The following is a 23,817-nucleotide window of genomic DNA, read 5'->3' as shown; positions in this document are numbered from 1 at the left end:
ACTAATGTTGCTGAATTTCAAGCTCGAAAATCTGAAGAAAATGGTGAATGATTCCTTTGGCGAGGATGTGGTTTCAGTTTTGCAGCATAAGGGATCTCCAAAAGGTTGTGAAATGAAGCTCATGAGGTCCTTATTTAAAGGTAAATTCTTCTGAATATCACACTTTACTCATGTGCATGGGATTTGAAATTTTGAGTGCATGGGCCTTTGTGGACGTGTGAGAGGCCCATGAATGATTGCAGAAGCTTGCTGAGATCATATGGTAGGCATGTGGTTGTGCACTTGGAATATAAAGGACTTGTATTTCAAGTTATAACATAAAATATAAAAAATACGCATAAATGAAAAGAATTTTGAATCTCCCAAATGGTAAATCCAAATGATTATTGTGAGTAATGGTTGGAAAGCTTTTGAAATAAGGAACAAAAGTCATATTGGGAAAAAAATCATTTGACATGTGCAAATTGATCAAAACTGGCCTGGAAAATTCAAGTATAAAACATATTCAAATCACTTTGAAAAAGTTAACCAAAAGCAAGCTTAATCAAACCCCTCTTTCCTTATGATACAAGCTTCAAATGAAAACATATCCAACATCAAAGTTGTGTATCTTTTCAAGATAGTAAATTTAGACTCAAATTTTCAATCATTTAGATTTTCTATGACAAGGTTATGGTCATTTGAAGTTGGGTACTTTTTCAAATTCAATGAATTAGGTCCAAGATGGCCTATAATGTTTTGCAATATCACATGTATTTCCTTTAGGATTATGAAATTGTGTCCAACATAAAATTTGGATTATACATCTCAAGAATTCCAATGCTTTTGGTCTCACCTCAAAATCATAAAAATTAAGGAAGTTATGCCCTTGGCAAGTTGACCCAAAATTAGGGTTTTAGTCAAAATGACCTATAATGTTTTGAAATGAATGATGACCTTCCAAGATTCAAATGGATTTTTGATGAACATTAAAGTTGTTCATATGGTTCTTAGGAACAATGTTTCGTTTGGGGTCATCTTCATTTGACAAACACATCAAAAATTATAGCTCATTGAACCTCAGCTTAGTCAAATGACTTCACTGGTCAACCTTTCAAAGTCAAACTTCCAATCTTGATGAATAAATGATTGAGGGGCCTAAAATAGGCTCCTATATGCATAAAATTATAAATGAAATAACTTACCTTGATTAAATTTGATCAGAGGTTGAGATTGTTTCATGGGCAAGGTACAGTCAAAGCACAATGAAATTAGGGTTTCCTTGGGAAACAATCTTCAAGCCCTTTGGGTTATCTTGATAAAATTGAAAAATTGAGATACTTGGGAGACATATATGATGATTAGGAAATTTGTGGACCATTTTCATGCTTTTTCTCATCTTCATCTAGCCATTGCATTGGGCTTAGGAGCCTCCTAGGAGCATTGTGGAGCACATGATCACTTGAGCCTCAAAACAAAAAGAGTTAGTGACATATTTTTGTGCTTTTGGTTAGTAATCAAATAATAAAAGCAATAACATACAATACAAGCATGCTTGGTGGTCTCAAATCACTCAAACAAGTCCCAACCCTAGGGTTAAGGAGCCAAACATGCTATGATCCTTGAGGCAATGCACTTGTGTAATAACATGATACCATGAGGGATCTTAGGGTCAAAATTAGGGTCTTATAATAATGCCTTCGTGCACGAGTTTGATCATAACTTTCAACTTTCAAATTTGGGTAGATAAAATATTTTTAGTGATTTTATCATAGGTCGGTGGCAGATGGGAATGAAGTGTATGATGTGACGAATATGTACGAGGTTCATATTGACAAATTATTTGATTTGTTGTGAATGATTGGAGGGTGTATTTGATTATATTGGTGGTAGTCCATAAGGTTGAATTACATTATGCATGGTTGTAATTGTGTGATCGATTGAGGATCATTAAATATTATTATAATTATTGTGTTAATTGCATTATTACCATACCATGCATTCATTGTTTATATGTTGAAGGAGATATGTCATAGGTCTGAAAGGGGAAGAAAGACTTATCCGGAACTCAGAAGAGGGACTTCGGGATTCTAAAGAGGGAATCAGGTCCATATGATGAACCATTGATGAGAATATGTACCACATGCATCGTGTAATCTTATCAAGTCTCATTGCATTATAATTATGTTGTGCTTGTGCATTTGTTATGGTGAGAATATGATTATGAATGAATATGATTTATGTGTATAAATACTACTCTCTTAATTATTATACACCATTTATTATATAAATGAATTTCTCACCCCTTTTATGTTTGTTATGTCTGTGCTCCCTCAGAGTACAGACAATCAGGTACCTGAGTAGTTGGAGATGTACCTCATGTTGCTATCGGTCGAGTCTACTAGTGGACTTGGTCTAATACATAACACCAGGGAACAAGTTATTTTCTTTATGTTATTCTATTACATATGTTTTAATTTAAAGTAATTACTAAACCACTTTTTGTGTGGATGCTTTATTGAGGCTATGAGTGGCATACTTTTGTTTAATTCCGTTGTTTTGACTATATTTTTAATTAAATGAAGTAACATTCATACATCTTGGATTGTGAAGTGACATCATACTTGGATAGAATTATATTTTATTTAGTAGTTATTGAGTTGGGAAGTACGGTATTAGATAGTGGTATCAGAGCCTGGTTGGTTCGTCTGGCTAGGTGTTATAGTCTGTCAGTAGTGTACGACTGGTGTGTAAGTTAACTTTATTCTAATCCTTATATGTTGATGTTGTTCAGAATATGGCTAGGAGAAATAATGGCGTTATTGCTGCCGCTTTGCAAGCAGTGGCTCAAGTTATATAGAACAACCAAAATGGAGAGAATGATGAGTTCCGCAACATGGGAAAGTTATAGAGGAATAACCATCGTACCTTCAAAGGCATGTATGATCCGGATGGAGCGCAAGCTTCGCTGAAGGACATTGAAAATATTTTCAGGGTTATGGCTTGTAATGAAGCATAAAAGGTGCAATTTGGTACGCATATGCTGGAAGAGGAAGCTGATGATTGGTGGGATAATACGCGTCAGAGACTGGAGGCTGCAAGAGATGAAATCAGTTTGGCTGTATTCAGAGGAGAATTTATGGAGTCGTAATTTCTAGAAGATGTGCGTGGGAAGAAAGAGATCGAGTTTTTGGAGCTGAAATAAGGGAATTCTACTGTTGCTAAGTATGCTGCTAGGTTTGAGGAACTTGTGAAATTGTGTCCATATTATAATGCTGCAACTACATAGGCTTCTAAATGCATTAAGTAAGAGAATGGGTTGCATCCTGAGATCAAGTAGGGCATTGGTTATCAACAGATTTTCCGATTTCCAGAACTGGTGAAAATATGAAGGATTTATGATGAGGACAACAGGGTTCGGTCTTCTCATTATAAAAGTATGAGTGAGGAGAGGGGAAAGCGGTTGAATCATGGAAAATTGTATAGTGCTCTAGCTGACAAATGGAATCAAAAGGTTTCAGAGGGTAAGAATCCAAGTGGGGAAAGGACTCCCACTCCTATCAAATTCTATAGGTGTGGTGGTGTAAGACATCATGCCAATGAATGCAAGAGTGATGAAAATAAGTGCTTCAAGTGCGGGAAGCTAGGACACCTTATTGCTGATTACAAGACTAATGCGACAACTTGTTACAACTGTGGGGAACCTAGTCACATCAATACGAACTGTCAAAAGCCAACGAAAGCTTAGTATGGAGGGAAAGTGTTTACACTGTGTCGCTATGCAAAAAATACTTGAGCGCATCGCACGCTCAAAGATACAACAGATTCGCCATCGAACTTTATTTATTCCTGAAGGAAAGGGAAAACATCGGTAAAACCCGAGGAAGAGAAAAAGGAAAAAAATTGGTTATACAAGCGGAAGGTATTAACACCCCTCGTATTCGTTATACTCAACGGGAACTATTTTGATTGTTTTTTGCTTGAATGGGTGTTACTATCTAAATGTTACTTGCAATGATCTCAACAAAGGGAAAAAAGTTTAATAATTAGTGTGCTCGCCAAGGATTCAAATCCTTGTGCCTATGTATCCTCATAGAGCAATAAGGAAATCAGAGCTCCGTAGTTTTTGGTAGAAAATAAGTCTGTGTTGGTTGTTTTTATGGAACAGTTATAATCGTATCCTAGAAGTGTGTAGACATTCGCTGAATTGATCCTAGTTCGGATACTCCAAGCTTTTGGTCTGACTACTAAGGAACGAATTATAAAAGTTATTTTTTAGAATGCAAAAAGTTTAAGTGATAAAAGAAAAGAAAGAGTTAATTGAATTAGAAAAGAAAGAGAAATGTTGGAATTGAAAGTGTGGTTGAATTGTAAGAGTGTTGTATGTGTATGGTGAAAGTATGGTTTGAACCAAGAGTCTGTTGTTTGAATCCATAGAGGAGTCTATCTAATTCAAAGAAGGTGGCTAATACAGAAATGTAGGATTTTACCTAGTTCCAAGGATCAAGACCTACAAAGGGGGTTGCTAGAGAATGAAGCTCCACAAGGAAATGAATGAAAGCTACTAGAGTATGTAACTCTACAAGGAAAAAAGAAAAGGTTTTGTAAGAGCATGATGCTCCACAAGGCAATGCATGACAGTTGCTAGAGTATGTAACTCCACAAGGAAGTGCATGAGAGTCTCCAGAGCATGAGGCTCAAAAGAGTAAAATAAAATAAAAAGGTTTGTTAGAGCATGAATCTCTACAGAGAAATGATATGAAGGTTTTCAGAGTATGAGACTCCATAGGGCAATGCATGAGAGTTTCCAGAGTATGTAACTCTAAAAGGAAATGCATGAAGAAATTGATTCAGAGATGGGTGCTTAACCATGATATGATTAACCCAAAGAATGTATGGAAGTCCAAAGAATGCAATGTTTGGTCCAAAGAAGAGAGCATTTTTTATGAGGCAATGTTGCAATGTTAAAGTGTAGAAGTTCTACCTATGGGGATGTAGGTTTGTCAATCATTTGATTTGAATTGCACTAAAGTCGATGAATGAAAGCAAATACTCTGAATAACTAGCGCATATGCCCTATACGCAGAGGTACTCTAGACAAAGATAGGAAAAATTCCCTCTCATCATTCTTTGTTCCTTAATGCTCGTGGTATGCAATTCTCATCATAATTCACAAGTGTTGAAGGGTATTATTTTTTGTGCTTTGAACATTGATCCAGTCCTAGTGCCCAATGTCTTCAACCTTGCATAAGAAGCTTGACTTGATTGAAGGGTGAATGTCCTGAGCTTGAATTTGTCTTGAATTGTTCAATGCATTGCCAAAAAACCAATCCTATCAAGTGATCAAGAGGCACTTGACTGGACATTAGGATTAACCATAATGTGAAAAGATTAGTTGATCAAAGAAAACTTTGATCATCTTAATCAATCAGGATTAAGATCAAGTTATGAAAGCACGTTGATTTTAAATCCTAAAAATCTAAGGGGAATAAAACATATCATGCATCAAAATTCTAAATTTAAAGCTAACCTAAAAACTACATGAACATGTGTTTATTATTTTTCTAAAAAAAATCTTAATTGGAAATTAGCCTAAAAATTAAGGATTTATCTTTAAACTAATGGTGCATCATTATTTTGTTAATTTTCAAAAAGACGGATTAAAAGGTAAACAATTAACCTAAAATCTAAGTATGTATTTATTTTTCAAGGTATATTTTACATCAAAATAAAGGAAAGAACAAGTGTTAAATTATATTTAAAAAACTAAAATGCATTAAAAGATATAAAAGGTATTAAAAACAAACAAAGATTAAAGAAAAAATAAAATAAAATAAAAAATAAAGGAAAAGTAAATAAAATTACAAAGGGTACTAAACTAGAAGGGGGAGTATGTTAAGCAAAAGTGGCGATGGGACAGGTTTATTAAGGCCTAAAAGTTTGCATTCTTGTTGTTGTTTAGCAAAGAGGTGAAGTAGTGAAAAACTGAGGGTGTATGGTGAGTAAACATTGGGCCTGAGTCCCAACCAAACATCCAAAGAAGGGAATCAATTAATCACACAAGCTCATTCATGCTCAGCTTATCTCAATTCAAACATCCTATGGCCTAAGCATATAGCTCCGCTGTGCAGGAAATCGCCTTTGGCGGTGAAGGAGGTTCAAACACTACCATCCATACATCAATAACACCTTCTCCTTCTCTTATATCCAAATCCACTAACCAAATTCAATAATTTCGCACCTAAAGCCTAAATTGAGCACCCTACACATGAACCCTAATTCAAGAGAAAATGGAAATTACAACGTATTAAGGGGGAATCAGTGCCTCACACCTGAGGGATTTGATTCCACACATTTAGGGATACATTATGGAAAACAGAATTGAGCAAGGAGAGGGATAAATCATGACCACTGACTATGAGGCAGAGGATGACCCCAGTTCTGTAGGAGTTAGAGAAGAGGAAGACGAAAATAACAGGTTTTAGGTAATCTTGACAATCACAAAACCTTCGCACTTTGATACTCTTATTCTTCTTCTTCTAATTACACTGTAGTATATAGTATACGATTGGTTTGTTGTTTATGTGTGCGTGTGGGCTTGAGGAGTGATTGAGGCTTAGCTCACTGTAGCGGTAAATTCATGACCATTAAGCTATGAATAAACTTAACATCAATAAAACCAGAGTCGCCACCGCGCTTTTATTGTTTCCAAATGAAAAGGGAAAAGTACGAACAAAACCCAGAGATAAGAAGTTTTCAAATCAAAACTAATAAAATGTCAGAGATTACAGGTAAGGGGGTTGGTTACACAAAGGGAAGGTGTTAGCATCCAAAGTGTCCTAGGTACTCATAGGGAGCCCTTTTTATGTGTGTATGTTTTTTTGGTATAAAATATGTTTGAGAAAAATAGAGTGTGGGGATGAGAAAATAATTTATTGATTATAATTTTGTGTTTGACAAGACCTTCGGACTTGTGCCTACGTACCATCATACAAATGAGGGATGAAAACCTCATTGTTTGTGGTATCAATTTCAAAATGAGTGGATTGATTTTAATCAAAAGTTTAAGTCAAAATAGGCACAAAGGGCCCAAGAGTCTGAATGGGTGTTAGTTCTTTTTATCTCTTTGAAATTTTAAGTCAATATGGTTAAATTCATTTACAAGTTTGATTTAAGAAAAGAGTTTAAAAACGCAATGGCATAAGGCCAAAGTTTCTAATTTGAAATAAGGTATAAGTTTTAAAATCACAATCAAAGAAGATTTTCAAAAAGGGGGGAGATTTTGAAATTTAAGAAGTGGGAGGAGATGAAGAGGCTAACCTAAGCATAAAATTAAAAGTTAAGAGTTGAAAAGATCTGACCAATGGGATGCAATCCAACAGACAAGAATGTTATATAGAAAATCCACTTTCCCTTTGGACTTTGAATCAAGAAAATATACACAAGCAATTAGCAATATGAAGAGCAAGGCATCAAATAAGATGGTGACATTCAAGCAAGAAAATCCATAGCTAACCGTCTTCTTTTGTCTTCTCATATATCAGATGAAATAATCCTTGATTTTGCTCAGAATAAGGTATTAGGCATGGGATCAAAATAATAGTTGCATCAAGACCATGTAGCAGATGAATTCGAGTGGATCCGAATACTTGCATCAGATGAAAACTCAAATCACAATAACTTGGTCTCAGAAATGTTGGTATTGGCCAAGTACTTTTGCATATGGAATATTGCCTAATCATAGGTCCAAAAGTTCAGATCAAACCCAACAGTCCACACAAACATTTTTAGGGTTTTTGTTGTTTATTAGGTATTTTGAGGTCCTAAGACCACAAGCATAAACAAAATACACAAACAAAATATATACAATCACAATATATGGCTCAAATGAGCAAAGTGAAAATGACATAAACATAAACAAGTTAAATTATATGTAAATGAAAATTGTAGCGGGGTATTCATTACCATTAGACATATTGACTAAATCCAAGGTAAACCATACAAGTCGAGTCGCCACCACACTTCTATTTATCCAAAGGAATCAAAGAGAACAAAAACCGAGAAGTTTTATCAAATCAAAAACTAATAAAAATGTCAGAGATCGGGGTAAGGGGGTTGGTTATGCAATGGGAAGGTATTAAGTCCCAAAACATCCTAGGTACTCCTAGGGAGCCCTTTTCACACTTGTTGTAAGGTTGGTATTTTGTAAAAAAAATTGTTTGTGCAAACATGATTGGGGAGATGAGAAGAGAATATACAAGTTATTTACAATTTTGTGTTTGAATGGATAAACCCATTGCCTACGTACCATCTTAAAAAAGATTAGGATCAAAACCTCGTAGTTCGAGGTAAAAATCTCAAAACAAAGTTGGTGAATTGATTGGTCCAAAAGCCTTAAGGTCTTTTGTTATCCAAGGGAGAAAACTCAACCTAAAAACCACAAATCCACCATGTGAGGATAGCTTCAACATGCTAGTGAGGGGTTAACCCTATAATAAGCATGGAAGACTCATTGTCCATCACTAAGGATATAGGTGAGTATTACATCTACCTCAAGGATAACTCAAACCTAATAGCTAAAGGTTATGAAAAATAAATTATAAGAAGTGGCCATTGAAACCACAAAAGCATTTGAATGAGTTCTATTTACCATTGAAAAGTATTTACAAAAACATGGTCAAAGTTGACTTAAAGATTCAATTCAAAATAAGTGTTATGAAAAGAAAGTTTGAAAATCAAAAGCATAATGCTTAGGTTTCTAATGTTTGAAAACAAGTGTAAATGTTTGCACAAAAGTGTTGGCTTGGGTTAGAGTGGAGGGAAGAAGAAGAATGGCTAAAGTCCTAATCATACAAGAGAAGAAGGAGAAGAAATAAGACCATAAATGGAGTTCCTCTTTTGAGATCATATTGATGATCCAAGTAGCCCCCATCCTTTGGAATAAGCAAGCAAATAAGTGTAAGCTCAAGCAATCAAATCAATCAAGCAAGCTCTTAGAAGATCTGATCGCGACTTTATGAGTCTATTGGGGTATTAACTGCAAGTGCACAGTCTAATCGCGTAGTAATAAAAGATATCGATCCCATAGGGACTTATGAATCGATATACCGTTTTATAAGGTTACTTCGTAAACCTAAGGCGGATTATAATTTGTTGATTAGGGAAAAATAAAACTAAAATAAGATCTAGATTAAATATCAAATAAGCGGATATCGGTATGCAGTTCGTCGTAATTAGGGAATCAAATCTTCGTTGGTTTCGTAGTTTTAAAATAAATCTTTTCAGTAGACACTATTGATTTAAAAGCCTTTTCTCAAACTCTCGCTCTGTTGAATAGACTATGACTTTATATTAACGTGCGCTGTCACTAATTAGTTAAGTCCAAAATCACTTTTTGAAAACAATAGAATCTATAGAAACTCTTTTTAAGAAAATGCTAACCATTTAAACACCCTTGTCTCAAACTTTCGCTCTGTTGACTTAGATTATATAATTAAACTTAAATGCTTAACTCTCGTCCTCACATTTAACCTTTAAAAATACTTTTTGAAAATGATTAGAATTTAATTAACTCTAAAAATTGCTTTCGCCCTGATTTAAAATTAATGTCCAATTTACACTGTCCAGTTAAAATCTCAAACCGTCGTTCTATTGATTTTAACTTCTTTATGTCTTTTACTCTCGTACAAAAACCTTGGTATTAACTCTGTAAATTGAGACCATAAAAAGAGTGATTATGTTTTTAAACAAAATTAAACCAACTTAGTTTTGATTCCTTCATTCCGCTTACTTTACATACCGATATCTAAGTTTATTTAGCCAGACATGCTAAACAAGCCTAAACAATAATTATGCTTAGATACAACCATATCAGACAGACAGTATAAATAGATAGCAGTGCAGAGCATATATAAATTTAAACAATAAAATTAAAGAACCTGTAAAATTAATAGAAGTCTTGATTATTCCTAGCTTCGATGCTTGAACTCTCCACCATAAACCGGTTGGATTTGTTCTTACAATCTTCGATCGGACAAGAAAATAAAAACGAAGGAATAAAATACTATGATCTAACGTAAGGTTAGATCCAGTAAAAATTACACAATAGTTTCCAGTGTAGAAACTATTGTGAGAAAATTAATTGAATGCTTTAAAATTGACTGGAAAAGGAAAAGAAATAAAAATTGCTAGGAATGTAGAGTGCTAGAAAATAAGAAAAACAGTAAAAATAATGCGGTGTCGAAAACTGGAAAATTGAGCGAGAGCAGCAGGGTTCCACAATTGGTCCTATTTATATCAATCCATCAAGTGACCGTTTCTTCCATTCAGTAGGTTTCCTCACGTCAACTGGTCAAGCGAAGAAAGAGGAAGAACGTTTTCGGTTACGCGTCAAACCCAAAAATATAGGAATGGGGGTGTGATGTTCGTAACACCAGGTGCTACGCTCGTAACACAAAGCAGGGGGACGTGACGCTCGTCACACCTTGTGTGGCGGTCGTCACAGCTTCAGCGCTTCTAGTTGATAGTTGTGGGCTGGGCTTTAGTGGAAATTGCTTCTTATCATCTTTTTGCACCTCCTTTTCTTTCTTTTTCACGTATGCTTCAAATAATGTTGCCTGGAATAAATAGAAGGAAAATACCAAGTAATATCGAATAATATAAAATAAACCGAAACAAATAATAATATAATTTAATTAAATCGAGTCCAAAAGTGTGATATTATTTCATGTTATCAAACTCCCCCATACTTAGACTTTTGCTTGTCCTCAAGCAAGATACAGTATAGAAATCGTTTTAAAATATTAGCTAGATGAAATTTCTAAACACACATCAATTCGCGCTAGGTTGCAAGTAAATCTCATTTAGAAATAGCCTGAGCTTAATCTTAACATCAACAACTACCGTCACAACCTCAGATAACCCCACCTTATGCAAACCAGTTCGAGTTACGCTATTATAGCTATCCTAGTTCTTTTACTCTTATTTCACCCGTTTTCATTCTAGCGAAATCACATTAAGCCCTTTATCTTTTAGTTCTGGTACATAGGTTGGATAACTTCGTCATTTAGTCCATTGCAGATTGCGGGGGATCGGATCGTAGTCCGCCCTACCAAGTTCAGCACCAGAAACCGCTGAACCAACTCACAATGGATCGTTCATACAATGTTTTTGTAGGATTCGCAACCTTTGGATTAAATGATCGGGTAAGGATCACCTAACTTAATTAGTGCATTTCCTGATTTTTTTTTATATTCTTTTGGGAATCATTCACTTATATTCATCGGCTCTCCACGTAGTTTGCTATTAAGATGGTGACGACTTCTCGTATAAACTACTCGGGGTTACTATAAACCTAAAAGTTCAAGGGATTGGTATAATAAGGACTTCTCTGATCTAACATGTTGAGGTTTTTAGAGCGTTGGGGCGGTAATAATTTTTGTCTTAATTTTACTTAAGTTTGATAAAATAAGCAACCTTTATACTTTTTGAGTGTGTTGAATTTTTGTTATGGCTCAAGAAAATTGAGGGGAATAGATAATAAAAAAATTTCACACTAGGGACTTAACTTTAAAATAAATATATATTATAAATTTTATTTTTATTTTTTTATTTTTATTTTTTTAAATATAGATAAACACTTAAATGAAAGGGAAATAACAATGAAAAGGGAAATACATACTTGAAAAAGAAATGTTGAAAGAGGAGTAATCATAACTGAAACAAAGTTTTTCCCCCCCACACTTAAATGAAACATTGTCCCCAATGTTTTTAGAGAAAAGAAAAAAGAAAGGAAATAAAAAGATAAATATGCTTAATTTTGCTGACGTCCTCTTGTTCTCGGCCCCGATGATCGTTGACGAACCTCTAAGTCATCAAACCTGCTGAGCAAATCGGTGAACCGCTGGTCGGTTATTGCATTCCTCGCTTCCTGTTGTTGTTGCATCTGGCGCATCAGTTGCATCACTTCGGTATTCTGCGCATGCATGGCATCAATAGCATCCATGATGTCATCATTAGTTGCTGGCCTTCTTCTTCGACGACGTCGGGAGGATGGACCAGTTGCATTATCAGAAGGATTAAGCGGGGCTGACTATTGTTCAAGACCTTGATCACCTTGCTCCATTTCGGCAAACTCGTCCGGGGGCGGGTTTGCGTGTGTAGGCTCGGTAGCTTCGGGAGCATTCAGATTGTAGAGGAATCGGTCGGGGTTGGTGACATCAGTGAGGGCTATGTTGGGCAAGACAGCGCTTGGGACTTCTTGGTTATTCACCATAAGATAATACCTTCCGCCTACCCAATTTTTGATTAGGCGGCTGGAACGGCAATAGCTTATATCCATAAATAGGGGTGGGAGAGCTTGTAAATTTTGAAGTCGGTCCCCTAGATTCAAACCAAGTGCTATGGGGGTTATTAATCCTCCAATCATGAAAGGTTGGCGGCCTCTAGCACATAGGGTGCGGATATGGTGAAATAAGAAAGAAGCGGCGTTTACCTTTGTATCCATTGCAAAGACGCGGTGAAGGAAGAATAATTCCTTGGCATTGACTTTGTTGTTGTTGGGTCGATCGAAAATGGTGTTTTGCAGAACGCGGATAAAATACCGGATGGTTGGGTTGTGTATGTGGGAAGCAAGTAGTGCATCCCAATTATCGGTTTCCACACCGGATATTTTTCTAAAGAGGTCGAAGGCGTTTATGGGCCACTGTGAGTTTGGAGGGATTCTTGGGTGGACTTGGTCTCCTACAGGGAACTGTAGCATGGCACTCAACTGATCCTGGGATAGTGAGTACTCGGTGTTGAACATGCGGAAAGTTGCGGTACCGGTTAAGTACTCGTCTTCACCGGTTGGAGTGTTATAAGAATAGGAACTTAAAAATTCTAAGGTGAGTGATGGGTAGGTAGGTTGATTGTGTGTGCAAAGAAAGGTTAAATCAGCAAGCCTAAGCATCCATTGTACACCTTGAAGGAATCCTAATTCTTGTAAACAATTTAAATCAGGATACCTGGTGGAGACGACACCTCGTTGTTGAAATCGTTCGAACTGCTCGCGTTGGAAGTTGTCGTCTTCGGATCGGAAGATGATATTTCCGAATTGTTGGTTTTCCGCCATATCGATAGGTGGGTTGAAAGAATGAAAGAGGGTGAAAATGTATTTGTATAGAGTGGTTTGTTGGAATGGTGTGGTTTAGGGAGAAATGGAGTGTAGGTATTTATAGGGAAAGTTTTGGAAGTTGGAAGGTGAGTGGGTGAAAAGAAAATAAATGTGGATGAATGTGATTGGGATGGAGTAAAGGTGAATGAATGGGGAAAATAAAAAGTGAGGTGTAACGGTCGTGTCCCCAACGGTCACTAACGTTCACCTATTATGGAGCTGTCATGCTCGTGACGGAAGGTGTTACGGGCGTCACATGCACTTGCGTGACGACCATGATGGCTTGTGTGACGCTCGTCACACCAGTCAGCTTGCAACGGTCACTTACGTGGGTGCTTCATAATATGTTTTTATTTTATTTTATTGTTTTTATTTTGTTTTGTTTATGTTTAGTTTATTTTGCTATATATATATTTTAGAAATACCATGCATGCTACTCTATTACACCATAGTGTAAATATATTTTTCTCTAATAGGCTATGTAGGTAGCATACAGTAAATATCATTATTGATAATTGTAGATATTGCATAGAACAAAATAAAATAAAATAAACCAATAATGCAATAGCTTCATAAAATAATCATAATGTAACATTGGAAGATAAAGGCAAACATGCGGGAAAAAAAACAAATACTAAGATTAAAATAATGTTAATTGAAACTATAGATTCCCTAAAACTAAAACTAATTAACTAAAAACTTCTAGCCACTTGTAGGATCTTTGGCAGGAGGAGCAAAGGAGTTAACACGGTTTAGCAACTCGTGGAATTGATTTGTCATACTGCTCATGTATCCCAGAAATTCATGTCCCATATTAGTTAGCTCTTTTCTGATGGCTTCTTGTTCTGACATCAAGGCTTGAATGGCGGTGTTATAATCAGTTCCGGGCATATGATGTCTAAGATCAGGTATTGCCGACTCTTCGGTCGGGATAGGATGAGGTGGAGAGTCAATATCATAATAACCAGATGGTGTCTGAGGGTCAGGTTCAGCATAAGGAATCTGGTTGTCACAAATCTCATAGTCTTGGATGGATTCAGTAGATCTAACAGGAGAAGGTATTCCACTCAGATTGTAGAGCCAATTGTTTCGGTTATGAACACTAGTCCTCGGGCTAGGCAATGTGAATAGGAAAAGAACTTGGTTGTTAATTATTAATTCAAACTCTTCAGGCCCTAGGTTTCCTATAAACATAATGTTGAAGAGGAAGGGTATACTCATAGACACAATGCCACAAAAAGGGCTCAAGTCAAGCATGGGTTGGCGTAATCCGATAGCATTACCAATCATGGTTATCAATCCACCTATTTGGATTGGTGCTCGGTCATCTTGAATAAGGAGGTCAAAATTCGCCAACATATAAGTGGCACCATTCACTGGACGGTTCTGGGAAGCACCAAATATGATGAAGAGTTCATCACGTGAAACTGTGGTAATGTTTGATTTCTTCCCAAAAAGAGTGTGTGCTAGGATTTTATGGAAATAACGAAAGGCTGGGTTATGTATGTTTCCAGAAAGAAACTCATGCTCCTCAGGGTCGTCATTTCCTGTTAAACTTCCCCAAAAATGTTCAAGTTCTCTATATTCAAAAAGGTCTTCTTGGCTCATGGTGAATGTATCAAAAGAGGTAGGAAACCCTAAAAGGTTAGTAAAGTCTTGAATGTTAAATTGATACTCCATATTGAACATCCTGAACTGAATGAAACCTCTGCTTATTCCTTTTCCATGGCTGGGTAGATAGATCAAGGAGCTAAGGAATTCTAGAGTTAGCCTCCGGTAAGTGACAAATTGTCTTCGAATAGGAGTGGTTTCCCATCCTATTTGACTCAGCAGATACATGACACTTTCTCTTAGTCCAAGGGCAGTCATTGCCCAATCATCAGCATAGAAACTAGGTAGCATCTCTCTCTCTGCTAGTTCTTCAAACTTTTGTTTCTGAGCTTTCCCTCTGAATTTGATACCCATACGATCAATTTGTCCCATCAGGTACGTGTTAACTAAAGAAAAGAAAAACAAGAATTTAGTCAGGGTTTGGCCAGATGCCGAAAGAAGAAAAGAAGAAAAGTTTTATAAAATAAAATAAATGAAGAATGAATACTAACTAAAATCAAAAGAATAATCAAAGAAAAGATAGTAAAAATTTGTGGATTGTCTCCCACGAAGCGCTTTGTTTAATGTCGCAAGCTCGACATAAAACTAGTAAATGTTAATCCATAGATTTAGGAGACAATACGTCTAATTTCAGGACTTGCGAGTCTTCATTGTTTTCATCATAGTGATAATGTTTCAGACGCTGCCCGTTTACGATAAATGCTTCCATAGATTTGCCTTTAATTTCCACAGCTCCACTAGGGAAGACATTAGTAACTTGGAAAGGGCCTGACCATCTAGATCGTAGTTTTCCTGGGAATAACTTAAGTCTAGAGTTAAACAATAGGACTACGTCGCCTTGTTTGAAAGTTTTCCTTGATATGTGCTTATCATGCCATTTTTTCATTCTTTCCTTGTAGATTTTGGCATTTTCGTAAGAGTCTCGTCTAAGTTCCTCTAATTCGTTTATATCAAGGATTCGATTTTCACCGGCGGCCTTATAGTTTAAATTTAAATTTTTAATAGCCCAATAGGCCTTATGTTCTAATTCTATCGGGAGGTGGCAGGATTTACCATAAATAAGCTTAAATGGGGTTGTTCCTATGGGTGTTTTGTAAGCAGTTCGATATGCCCATAAAGCTTCGGGTAATTTTGATGACCAGTCTTTTCTTGACGTGGCAACTGTTTTTTCCAATATCTGCTTAATTTCACTATTAGACACTTCCACTTGTCCACTAGTTTGAGGATGGTAAGGTGTCGCTACTCGATGTTTTACACCATACTTAAACAATAGTTTTTAGAGTATCTTAGATATGAAATGCGATCCACCATCACTGACTACTATTCTTGGGACACCAAATCTTGGAAAGATTATTTTCTTAAAGAGTCTAGTTACTACTCGTGTGTTGTTTGTTGGAGAAGCTATAACTTCAATCCATTTTGATACGTAGTCAACAGCTACGAGTATGTACTTGTTACCGAAAGAAGGTGGAAAAGGTCCCATGAAATCTATTCCCCACACGTCGAAAATCTCTACTTCCAAAATACCCTTTTGTGGCATTTCGTCACGTCTAGATATGTTTCCTGTGCGTTGACATCTATCACATTTCTTGACAGCAGCATGCACATCCTTCCATATGTTTGGCCAATAAAGACCGGCTTGTAGGATTTTAGAGCAGGTCTTGGATGTACTTGCGTGTCCACCATAAGGAGCGGAATGACAATGTTGGATTATACTTTCTATCTCTTCTTCAAGTATACACCGACAGAAAATGCCATCGGGGCCTCTTTTGAAAAGTAAAGGGTCGTCCCAATAATTATGCTTTATGTCATGGAAGAATCGTTTCTTTTGTTGGTAGGATAAATCAAGTGGAACCATTCCGGCGGCTAAATAATTGACAAAGTCGGTGTACCATGGTGTAACGCATACAGCCAAGGTGGTCTCTACTTGTTCATCAGCTCTATTTTCTTCCAAATTAACTATAAGTTTATCGTACGAGAAGTCATCGTTGATCGATGTTCTTTCCGGTTCCAGATTTTCAAGTCTAGAAAGGTGATCTGCCACTACATTTTCAGTTCCTTTTTTATCTTTGATTTCCAAATCAAATTCTTGTAACAACAAGATCCACCTTAGGAGTCTAGGTTTAGCGTCCTTTTTTGTTAGGAGGTACTTAATGGCAGCGTGGTCAGTGTAAACGATTATTTTAGCTCCGACCAAGTAAGAACGAAATTTATCTAGTGCAAATACTACTGCTAGAAGTTCTTTCTCGGTCGTGGCGTAATTCATTTCTGCTTCATCTAGAGTTCTACTTGCATAATATATGACGTGAAGTTTTTTATCCTTTCGTTGTCCTAAAACAGCGCCTACGGCGTAGTCACTTGCGTCACACATTATTTCGAATGGTTCATTCCAATCCGGAGTCTGCATTATGGGTGCGGAGATTAATGCTTGTTTAAGCGTTTGAAATGCTTCTAAACATTTATTGCCGAAGATGAATTCAGCATCTTTCATTAATAATCCGGTTAGAGGCTTAGTTATTTTAGAGAAATCTTTAATAAATCGTCGATAAAAACCAGCATGTCCTAAGAAGCTTCGTACTTCTCTCACAGTTTTCGAAGGTTGAAGGTTTTCGATTACTTCTATTTTAGCTTTGTCTACTTCAATTCCTTTATTTGATATAATGTGTCCTAAAACAATTCCTTTTTGTACCATAAAGTGACATTTTTCCCAATTAAGTACTAGGTTTACTTTTACACATCGTTCTAGAACTCTTTCTAGGTTCTCAAGGCATTCTTCAAAACTTTGTCCGCATACGGAAAAATCATCCATAAAGACTTCCATGATGTCTTCAAGAAAGTCGGCGAATATTGCCATCATGCACCTTTGGAAGGTTGCAGGAGCATTGCACAAGCCAAACGACATTCGTCGATAAGCGAAGGTACCAAAAGGACATGTGAACGTTGTCTTTTCTTGGTCATCAGGATGAATTGGTATCTGAAAGAAGCCTGAGTAACCGTCTAGATAGCAGAAATGAGAATGCTTTGCTAATCGTTCTAACATCTGGTCTATGAATGGTAAAGGAAAATGATCTTTTCGGGTTACTTTGTTTAGCTTTCAATAATCAATGCACATTCTCCATCCCGATTCGATTCGTTTGGTTATAGTTTCTCCTTTTTCATTTTCGATAACTGTTATACCTCCTTTCTTTGGTACTACGTGTACAGGACTGACCCATTTGCTATCAGATATAGGATATATGATACCTGCCTCTAATAACTTCGTTACTTCCTTCTTCACTACCTCACTCAGGATCGGGTTTAATCTCCTCTGATGTTCCCTAGAAGTTTTATAGCCTTCTTCTAGCATGATGCGATGCATACAAATAGAAGGACTTATCCCTTTAAGATCGGTGATGTTGTATCCTAGTGCGGTTGGATATTTTCTTAAGATATGTAGGAGTTTTTCGGTTTCGAGTTTTCCTAGGTATGCATTAACTATCACTGGTCGCTTAAGTTCTGAGTCTAAGAATTCATATCTCAGATTTTTGGGATATGTTTTCAAGTCGAGGGTTGGTTTCTTAAGGCATTGCGTAGAATCCGGTATTGCTAAACAATGTTTCAGTCTGTCTTCTACACGATAGTCAGACGATTTGTCATTTTCTAATTCTGTTTCTTTTATGCATTCGTCGATGATATCCATGAAGTAACATGTTTCATCTATTGCAGGTGCTTTCAAATATTTGGAAAGAATGAACTCAATTTTCTCTTCTCCTACTTCGAAAGTGAGTCGTCCTCGTTTCACGTCTATGATAGCACCGGCGGTTGCTAAGAAGGGTCTTCCCAATCTAATGGGTGTAACTTCATCTTCTCTTATGTCCATAATTATAAAATCGGTTGGGATGTAGAATTGACCTATGCGCACGGGAACGTTTTCAAGAATTCCTACGGGATATCTAACGGAACGATCTGCTAGTTGCACAGACATTTTAGTTGGTCTTAATTCTCCCATTTCAAGTCTCTTGCATATGGACAAGGGCATAACACTGATACCGGCTCCTAAATCGCATAAAGCTTTGTCTATGACAAATTTTCCTATGTGACAGGGTATAGAGAAACTACCAGGATCTTTAAGTTTAGGAGGCATATTTTGGATTATCGCGCTGCACTCAGCAGTGAGTGTAACGGTTTCGCTATCTTCAAGTTTCCTTTTATTAGATAAAATTTCTTTTAAGAACTTAGCATATGAAGGCATCTGCGTAATAGCTTCTGTAAAAGGAATGGTGACATTTAATTGTTTCAGTAGGTCAACAAATTTTTTAAATTGGTGCGCGTCTTTGGTTTTAATTAGCCTCTGAGGATAAGGGATAGGTGGTTTGTAAGGCGGTGGAGGTACATAAGGTTCTTTCTTCTCTACGGTTTCCTTATTACTCTCTTCCTTTTCCTTAGGTTTACTTTCTTCCTCAGTTGGCTTTCTAGAGTTTTGGTTTTCAATTCTTGGATCAGATGGTCCTTCTACCTCTGTTCCACTTCTTAATATAATTGCATGAGCGTGGCTTTTCGGGTTAGGTTGGGGCTGTCCAGGAAATGTACCAGTTGGGGCAGCAGTAGGCGCTTGTTGTTGAGCTACTTGTGAGATTTGTGTTTCCAGCATTTTGTTATGGGTAGCCAAGGCATCTACTTTACTTGGTAATTGTTTAATTTGTTCGTTAGTGTGTCCATTCTGGTTTAAGAAATCTTTATTGGTTTGCTGTTGAGAAGCTATGAAGTTCTCCATCATGATTTCCAAGTTGGATTTCCTAGGAACGTTATTGTTAGGTGTAGATGGGGTCGGCTTTTGATATCCAGGTGGTATAGCTGGGGCTTGATTGGGAGCTTGACCTGGTGCGTATAAAGCATTATTACTCTTATATGAAAAATTAGGATGGTTCTTCCAATTTGAGTTATAGGTATGCGAGTAAGGATTTCCTTGTGCATAATTCACTTGCTCTGCTTGGATTCCTGTTAGGAGTTGACAATCTGTAGGAGTGTGACCTTGGATTCCAAAGACTTCGCAATTTTGAGTCACGACAACCACGGTGGCTGGAGGTGATACATTTAAACTTTCAATTTTCTGGGCAAGAGCATCCACTTTTGCATTAACATGATTAAGGCTACTTATCTCGTACATGCCAGTTTTCGTTTGAGGTTTTTCTACCATTGTTCGGTCGCTTCCCCACAGATAATGGCTTTGGGCCATGCTTTCGATAAGTTGATAAGCGTCAGCCTAAGGTTTATCCATAAGTGCACCACCTGCGGCGGCGTCTATTGTCAACCTTGTGTTGTACAAGAGACCATTATAGAAGGTATGAATTACTAACGAGTCCTCTAAACCATGGTGTGGACAAAGTCTCATCATGTCTTTGTATCTTTCCCAACCTTCGAAAAGAGACTCGTTATCTTTCTATTTAAATCCATTTATCTGGGCTCTTACCATAGCTGTTTTGCTTGGAGGAAAATATCGGGCGAGAAAGACTTTCTTCAACTCATTCCATGTGGTGACTGAGTTGGAAGGAAGAGACTGAAGCCATCTTCTAGCTTTATCTCTTAACGAGAAAGGAAAAAGACGAAGTCGAATTGCCTCTGAAGTGACACCATTAGCTTTAACAGTATCAGCGTATTGAACAAATACGGATAAATGAAGGTTTGGATCCTCGGTAGGATTTCCAGAGAATTGATTCTGTGGTACGGCTGTTAACAACGAAGGTTTAAGTTCGAAGTTGTTTGCTTCGATTGCGGGTGGAGCAATACTCGAATGTGGCTCATCTTGCGATGGAGCGGCGTAATCTCGAAGAGCACGAGCTGGTTCTTCCATCTCGGGTATCGGCGAAGGAAGAAGATTTTTAAGATCAACAATTTCGATTGGAGGAAGATTGTTTGCAGTACGATACTCCCGAATTCATCGTAAGACTCGGAGATATCGTTCAACGTCGTTGATTCGTAAGTAATACGGTTCGCCTTGTGAGTGAGTGTGTGGCATACAAATCAACGAAAAAAAGAAATAAAAATTGCCTTAGTCTCTACAGCGTAACGGAAGAGTTACGATATCGACTAAATAAAAGTCCCCGACAACGGCGCCAAAAACTTGATCGTCGATTTCATGAGTCTATTGGGGTATTAACTGCAAGTGCACAGTCTAATCGCGTAGTAATAAAAGATATCGATCCCACAGGGACTTATGAATCGATATACCGTTTTCCAAGGTTACTTCATAAACCTAAGGCGGATTAAATATCAAATAAGCGGATATCGGTATGCAGTTCGTCGTAATTAGGGAATCAAATCTTCGTTGGTTTCGTAGTTTTAAAATAAATCTTTTCAGTAGACACTATTGATTTAAAAGCCTTTTCTCAAACTCTCACTCTGTTGAATAGACTATGACTTTATATTAACGTGCGCTGTCACTAATTAGTTAAGTCCAAAATCACTTTTTGAAAACAATAGAATCTATAGAAACTCTTTTTAAGAAAATGCTAACCATTTAAACACCCTTGTCTCAAACTCTCGCTCTGTTGACTTAGATTATATAATTAAACTCAAATGCTTAACTCTCGTCCTCACATTTAACCTTTAAAAATACTTTTTGAAAATGATTAGAATTTAATTAACTCTAAAAATTGCTTTCGCCCTGATTTAAAATTAATGTCAAATTTACACTGTCCAGTTAAAATCTCAAACCGTCGTTCTATTGATTTTAACTTCTTTATGTCTTTTACTCTCGTACAAAAACCTTGGTATTAACTCTGTAAATTGAGACCATAAAAAGAGTGATTATGTTTTTAAACAAAATTAAACCAACTTAGTTTTGATTCCTTCATTCCGCTTACTTTACATACCGATATCTAAGTTTATTTAGCCAGACATGCTAAACAAGCCTAAACAATAATTGTGCTTACATACAGCCATATCAGACAGACAGTATAAATAGATAGCAGTGCAGAGCATATATAAATTTAAACAATAAAATTAAAGAACCTGTAAAATTAATAGAAGTCTTGATTATTCCTAGCTTCGATGCTTGAACTCTCCACCACAAATCGGTTGGATTTGTTCTTACAATATTCGATCGGACAAGAAAATAAAAACGAAGGAATAAAATACTATGATCTAACGTAAGGTTAGATCCAGTAAAACTTACACAATAGTTTCCGGTGTAGAAACTATTGTGAGAAAATTAATTGAATGCTTTAAAATTGACTGGAAAAGGAAACGAAATAAAAATTGCTAGGAAAGTAGAGTGCTGGAAAATAAGAAAAACAGTAAAAATAATGCGGTGCCGAAAACTGGAAAATTGAGCGAGAGCAGCAGGGTTCCACAATTGGTCCTATTTATATCAATCCATCAAGTGACCGTTTCTTCCATTCAGTAGGTTTCCTCACGTCAACTGGTCAAGCGAAGAAAGAGGAAGAACGTGCTTCTGTTACGCGTCAAACCCAAAAATATAGGAATGGAGGTGTGACGTTCATCACACCATATGTTACGCTGGTAACACAAAGTAGGGGGGCGTGACGCTCGTCACACCTTGTGTGGCGGTCGTCACAGCTTCAGCGCTTCTAGTTGATAGTTGTGGGCTGGGCTTTAGTGGAAATTGCTTCTTATCATCTTTTTGCACCTCCTTTTCTTTCTTTTTCACGTATGCTTCAAATAATGTTGCCTGGAATAAATAGAAGGAAAATACCAAGTAATATCGAATAATATAAAATAAACCGAAACAAATAATAATATAATTTAATTAAATCGAGTCCAAAAGTGTGATATTATTTCATGTTATCAAGATCCCTCAATGCCTCTTAGATCTCTCTCTTTAGAAGCTCATGACAATGGTTCTTCACTTAGGCTCAATGTTGGAATCCCTAGCACAAGAACACACACATCAAAAAGTTATATCCAACAAACAAAGAATAAACAAGAAGGAGTTTAGAAATTGGTCCTCTCAAAGTTTCTTCAACATTTATAGCACTCTAAAGGCCCAATGCCTAGTTTTTCTTTGACTTTTATAGCACTCTAAAGGCCCAATGCCTAGTTGCTCTTTGACTCCAATTTTGCATAGGGAATGTCCTAAAGTCTAAGTCCTTTTTGTCCATTTTGGCATTTGGTTCACAACAATCAAACAAAACACAAGCACAAAAGTATATACACAATTATGTGCTCAAGTGAGCAAAAGGCAAATTGCATTAACATAAACATGTACTCAAATGAGCAAAGGAAAAAAAAAGCAAATGATAATATGTACAAGAATAGTAAATTGCATAAATATAAAGTGCAAGAATTAAATGTTAATGGTTAATGGTTAGTGTTAGAGTTAGTGTGCCATAAGGCAATTTAGCGCTATGTTAAGCAATCATCATTGGACTTATATAGAAGTCACAACTATCTGAGGCCGGTCAATAATAATGTAGGAAACAACACAAGTTAGAGATCTTGATTAGTGAATCAAGCTCCTACAACTTGCCATGCCAAAAAGAAGATGAGAAATGATCTTGTATTGATTTAGGTTCTTTGCTTGATTAGGAAGCAACCTATCCTTAATGCAAAGCCATTCACTTGATCCATGATCAAGTTGAATTAGATTTGAATCAAGGAAGGTTAAACCTCCCATGTATCAAGGATAACCACCAATCTTTAACTCATTGATCAAAAAAGAAAAAGAAGAAGAAGAAGAAGAAGAATATTAAAGTACATTAATGGAAATGAAATGAAATAATCAACAAGCGTTGACCAAAGATAGAGAAGGTCAAGGTCAAACAATAGTAAACAGAAGCAAAATGAAGATTAGAAGTCAAGAAACAAATAAAATATTTTTGGTATTTTTTCAAAAGTAAAATAATACTTGAATTAAAATAATAAAGAAAGGTCAAACTTCAAACTCACTTCAAATCAACTTTGAAAAGTCCAAGTGAATTATCCTAAGTTCAACAAGGTCAAACAAATTTTGATAAAAAATTTCAGCAATTTTAGAAGTCAGAAACTATTTTTAATCAATTAAAAATGCATGAAAATAACCTAATTGAATTAAAATCTCAAATAAATCTCAAATCAATTAATAAATTGATGAGAAT

The 23,817-nt window shown here is 36.5% G+C and overlaps 1 protein-coding gene and 1 non-coding gene across 2 annotated transcripts in view; both read left to right on the top strand.

The window, feature by feature from the left end:
* The window catches only part of LOC127137341 (uncharacterized), a 92,602-nt gene extending 89,763 nt beyond the window's left edge, over nucleotides 1-2,839 (top strand). The window contains exon 2 of the mRNA XM_051063812.1: nucleotides 2,774-2,839. Within this exon, the coding sequence (XP_050919769.1) occupies nucleotides 2,774-2,839 (66 nt within the window). The remainder of the gene's footprint in view (nucleotides 1-2,773) is intronic.
* Nucleotides 2,840-20,088: 17,249 nt separating this feature from the next.
* Nucleotides 20,089-20,195, top strand: LOC127077541 (small nucleolar RNA R71). The gene has a single exon (XR_007787338.1). It is a non-coding gene; the product is annotated as a small nucleolar RNA R71 (small nucleolar RNA).
* Nucleotides 20,196-23,817: the final 3,622 nt, after the last annotated feature.

This window comes from Lathyrus oleraceus, chromosome 4, assembly GCF_024323335.1.
Source record: "Lathyrus oleraceus cultivar Zhongwan6 chromosome 4, CAAS_Psat_ZW6_1.0, whole genome shotgun sequence".
In the NCBI taxonomy this organism is placed as follows: Eukaryota; Viridiplantae; Streptophyta; class Magnoliopsida; order Fabales; family Fabaceae; genus Lathyrus; species Lathyrus oleraceus.
Note: the sequence above shows the minus strand (reverse complement) of the source record. Positions and strands in the feature narration are given on the sequence as shown.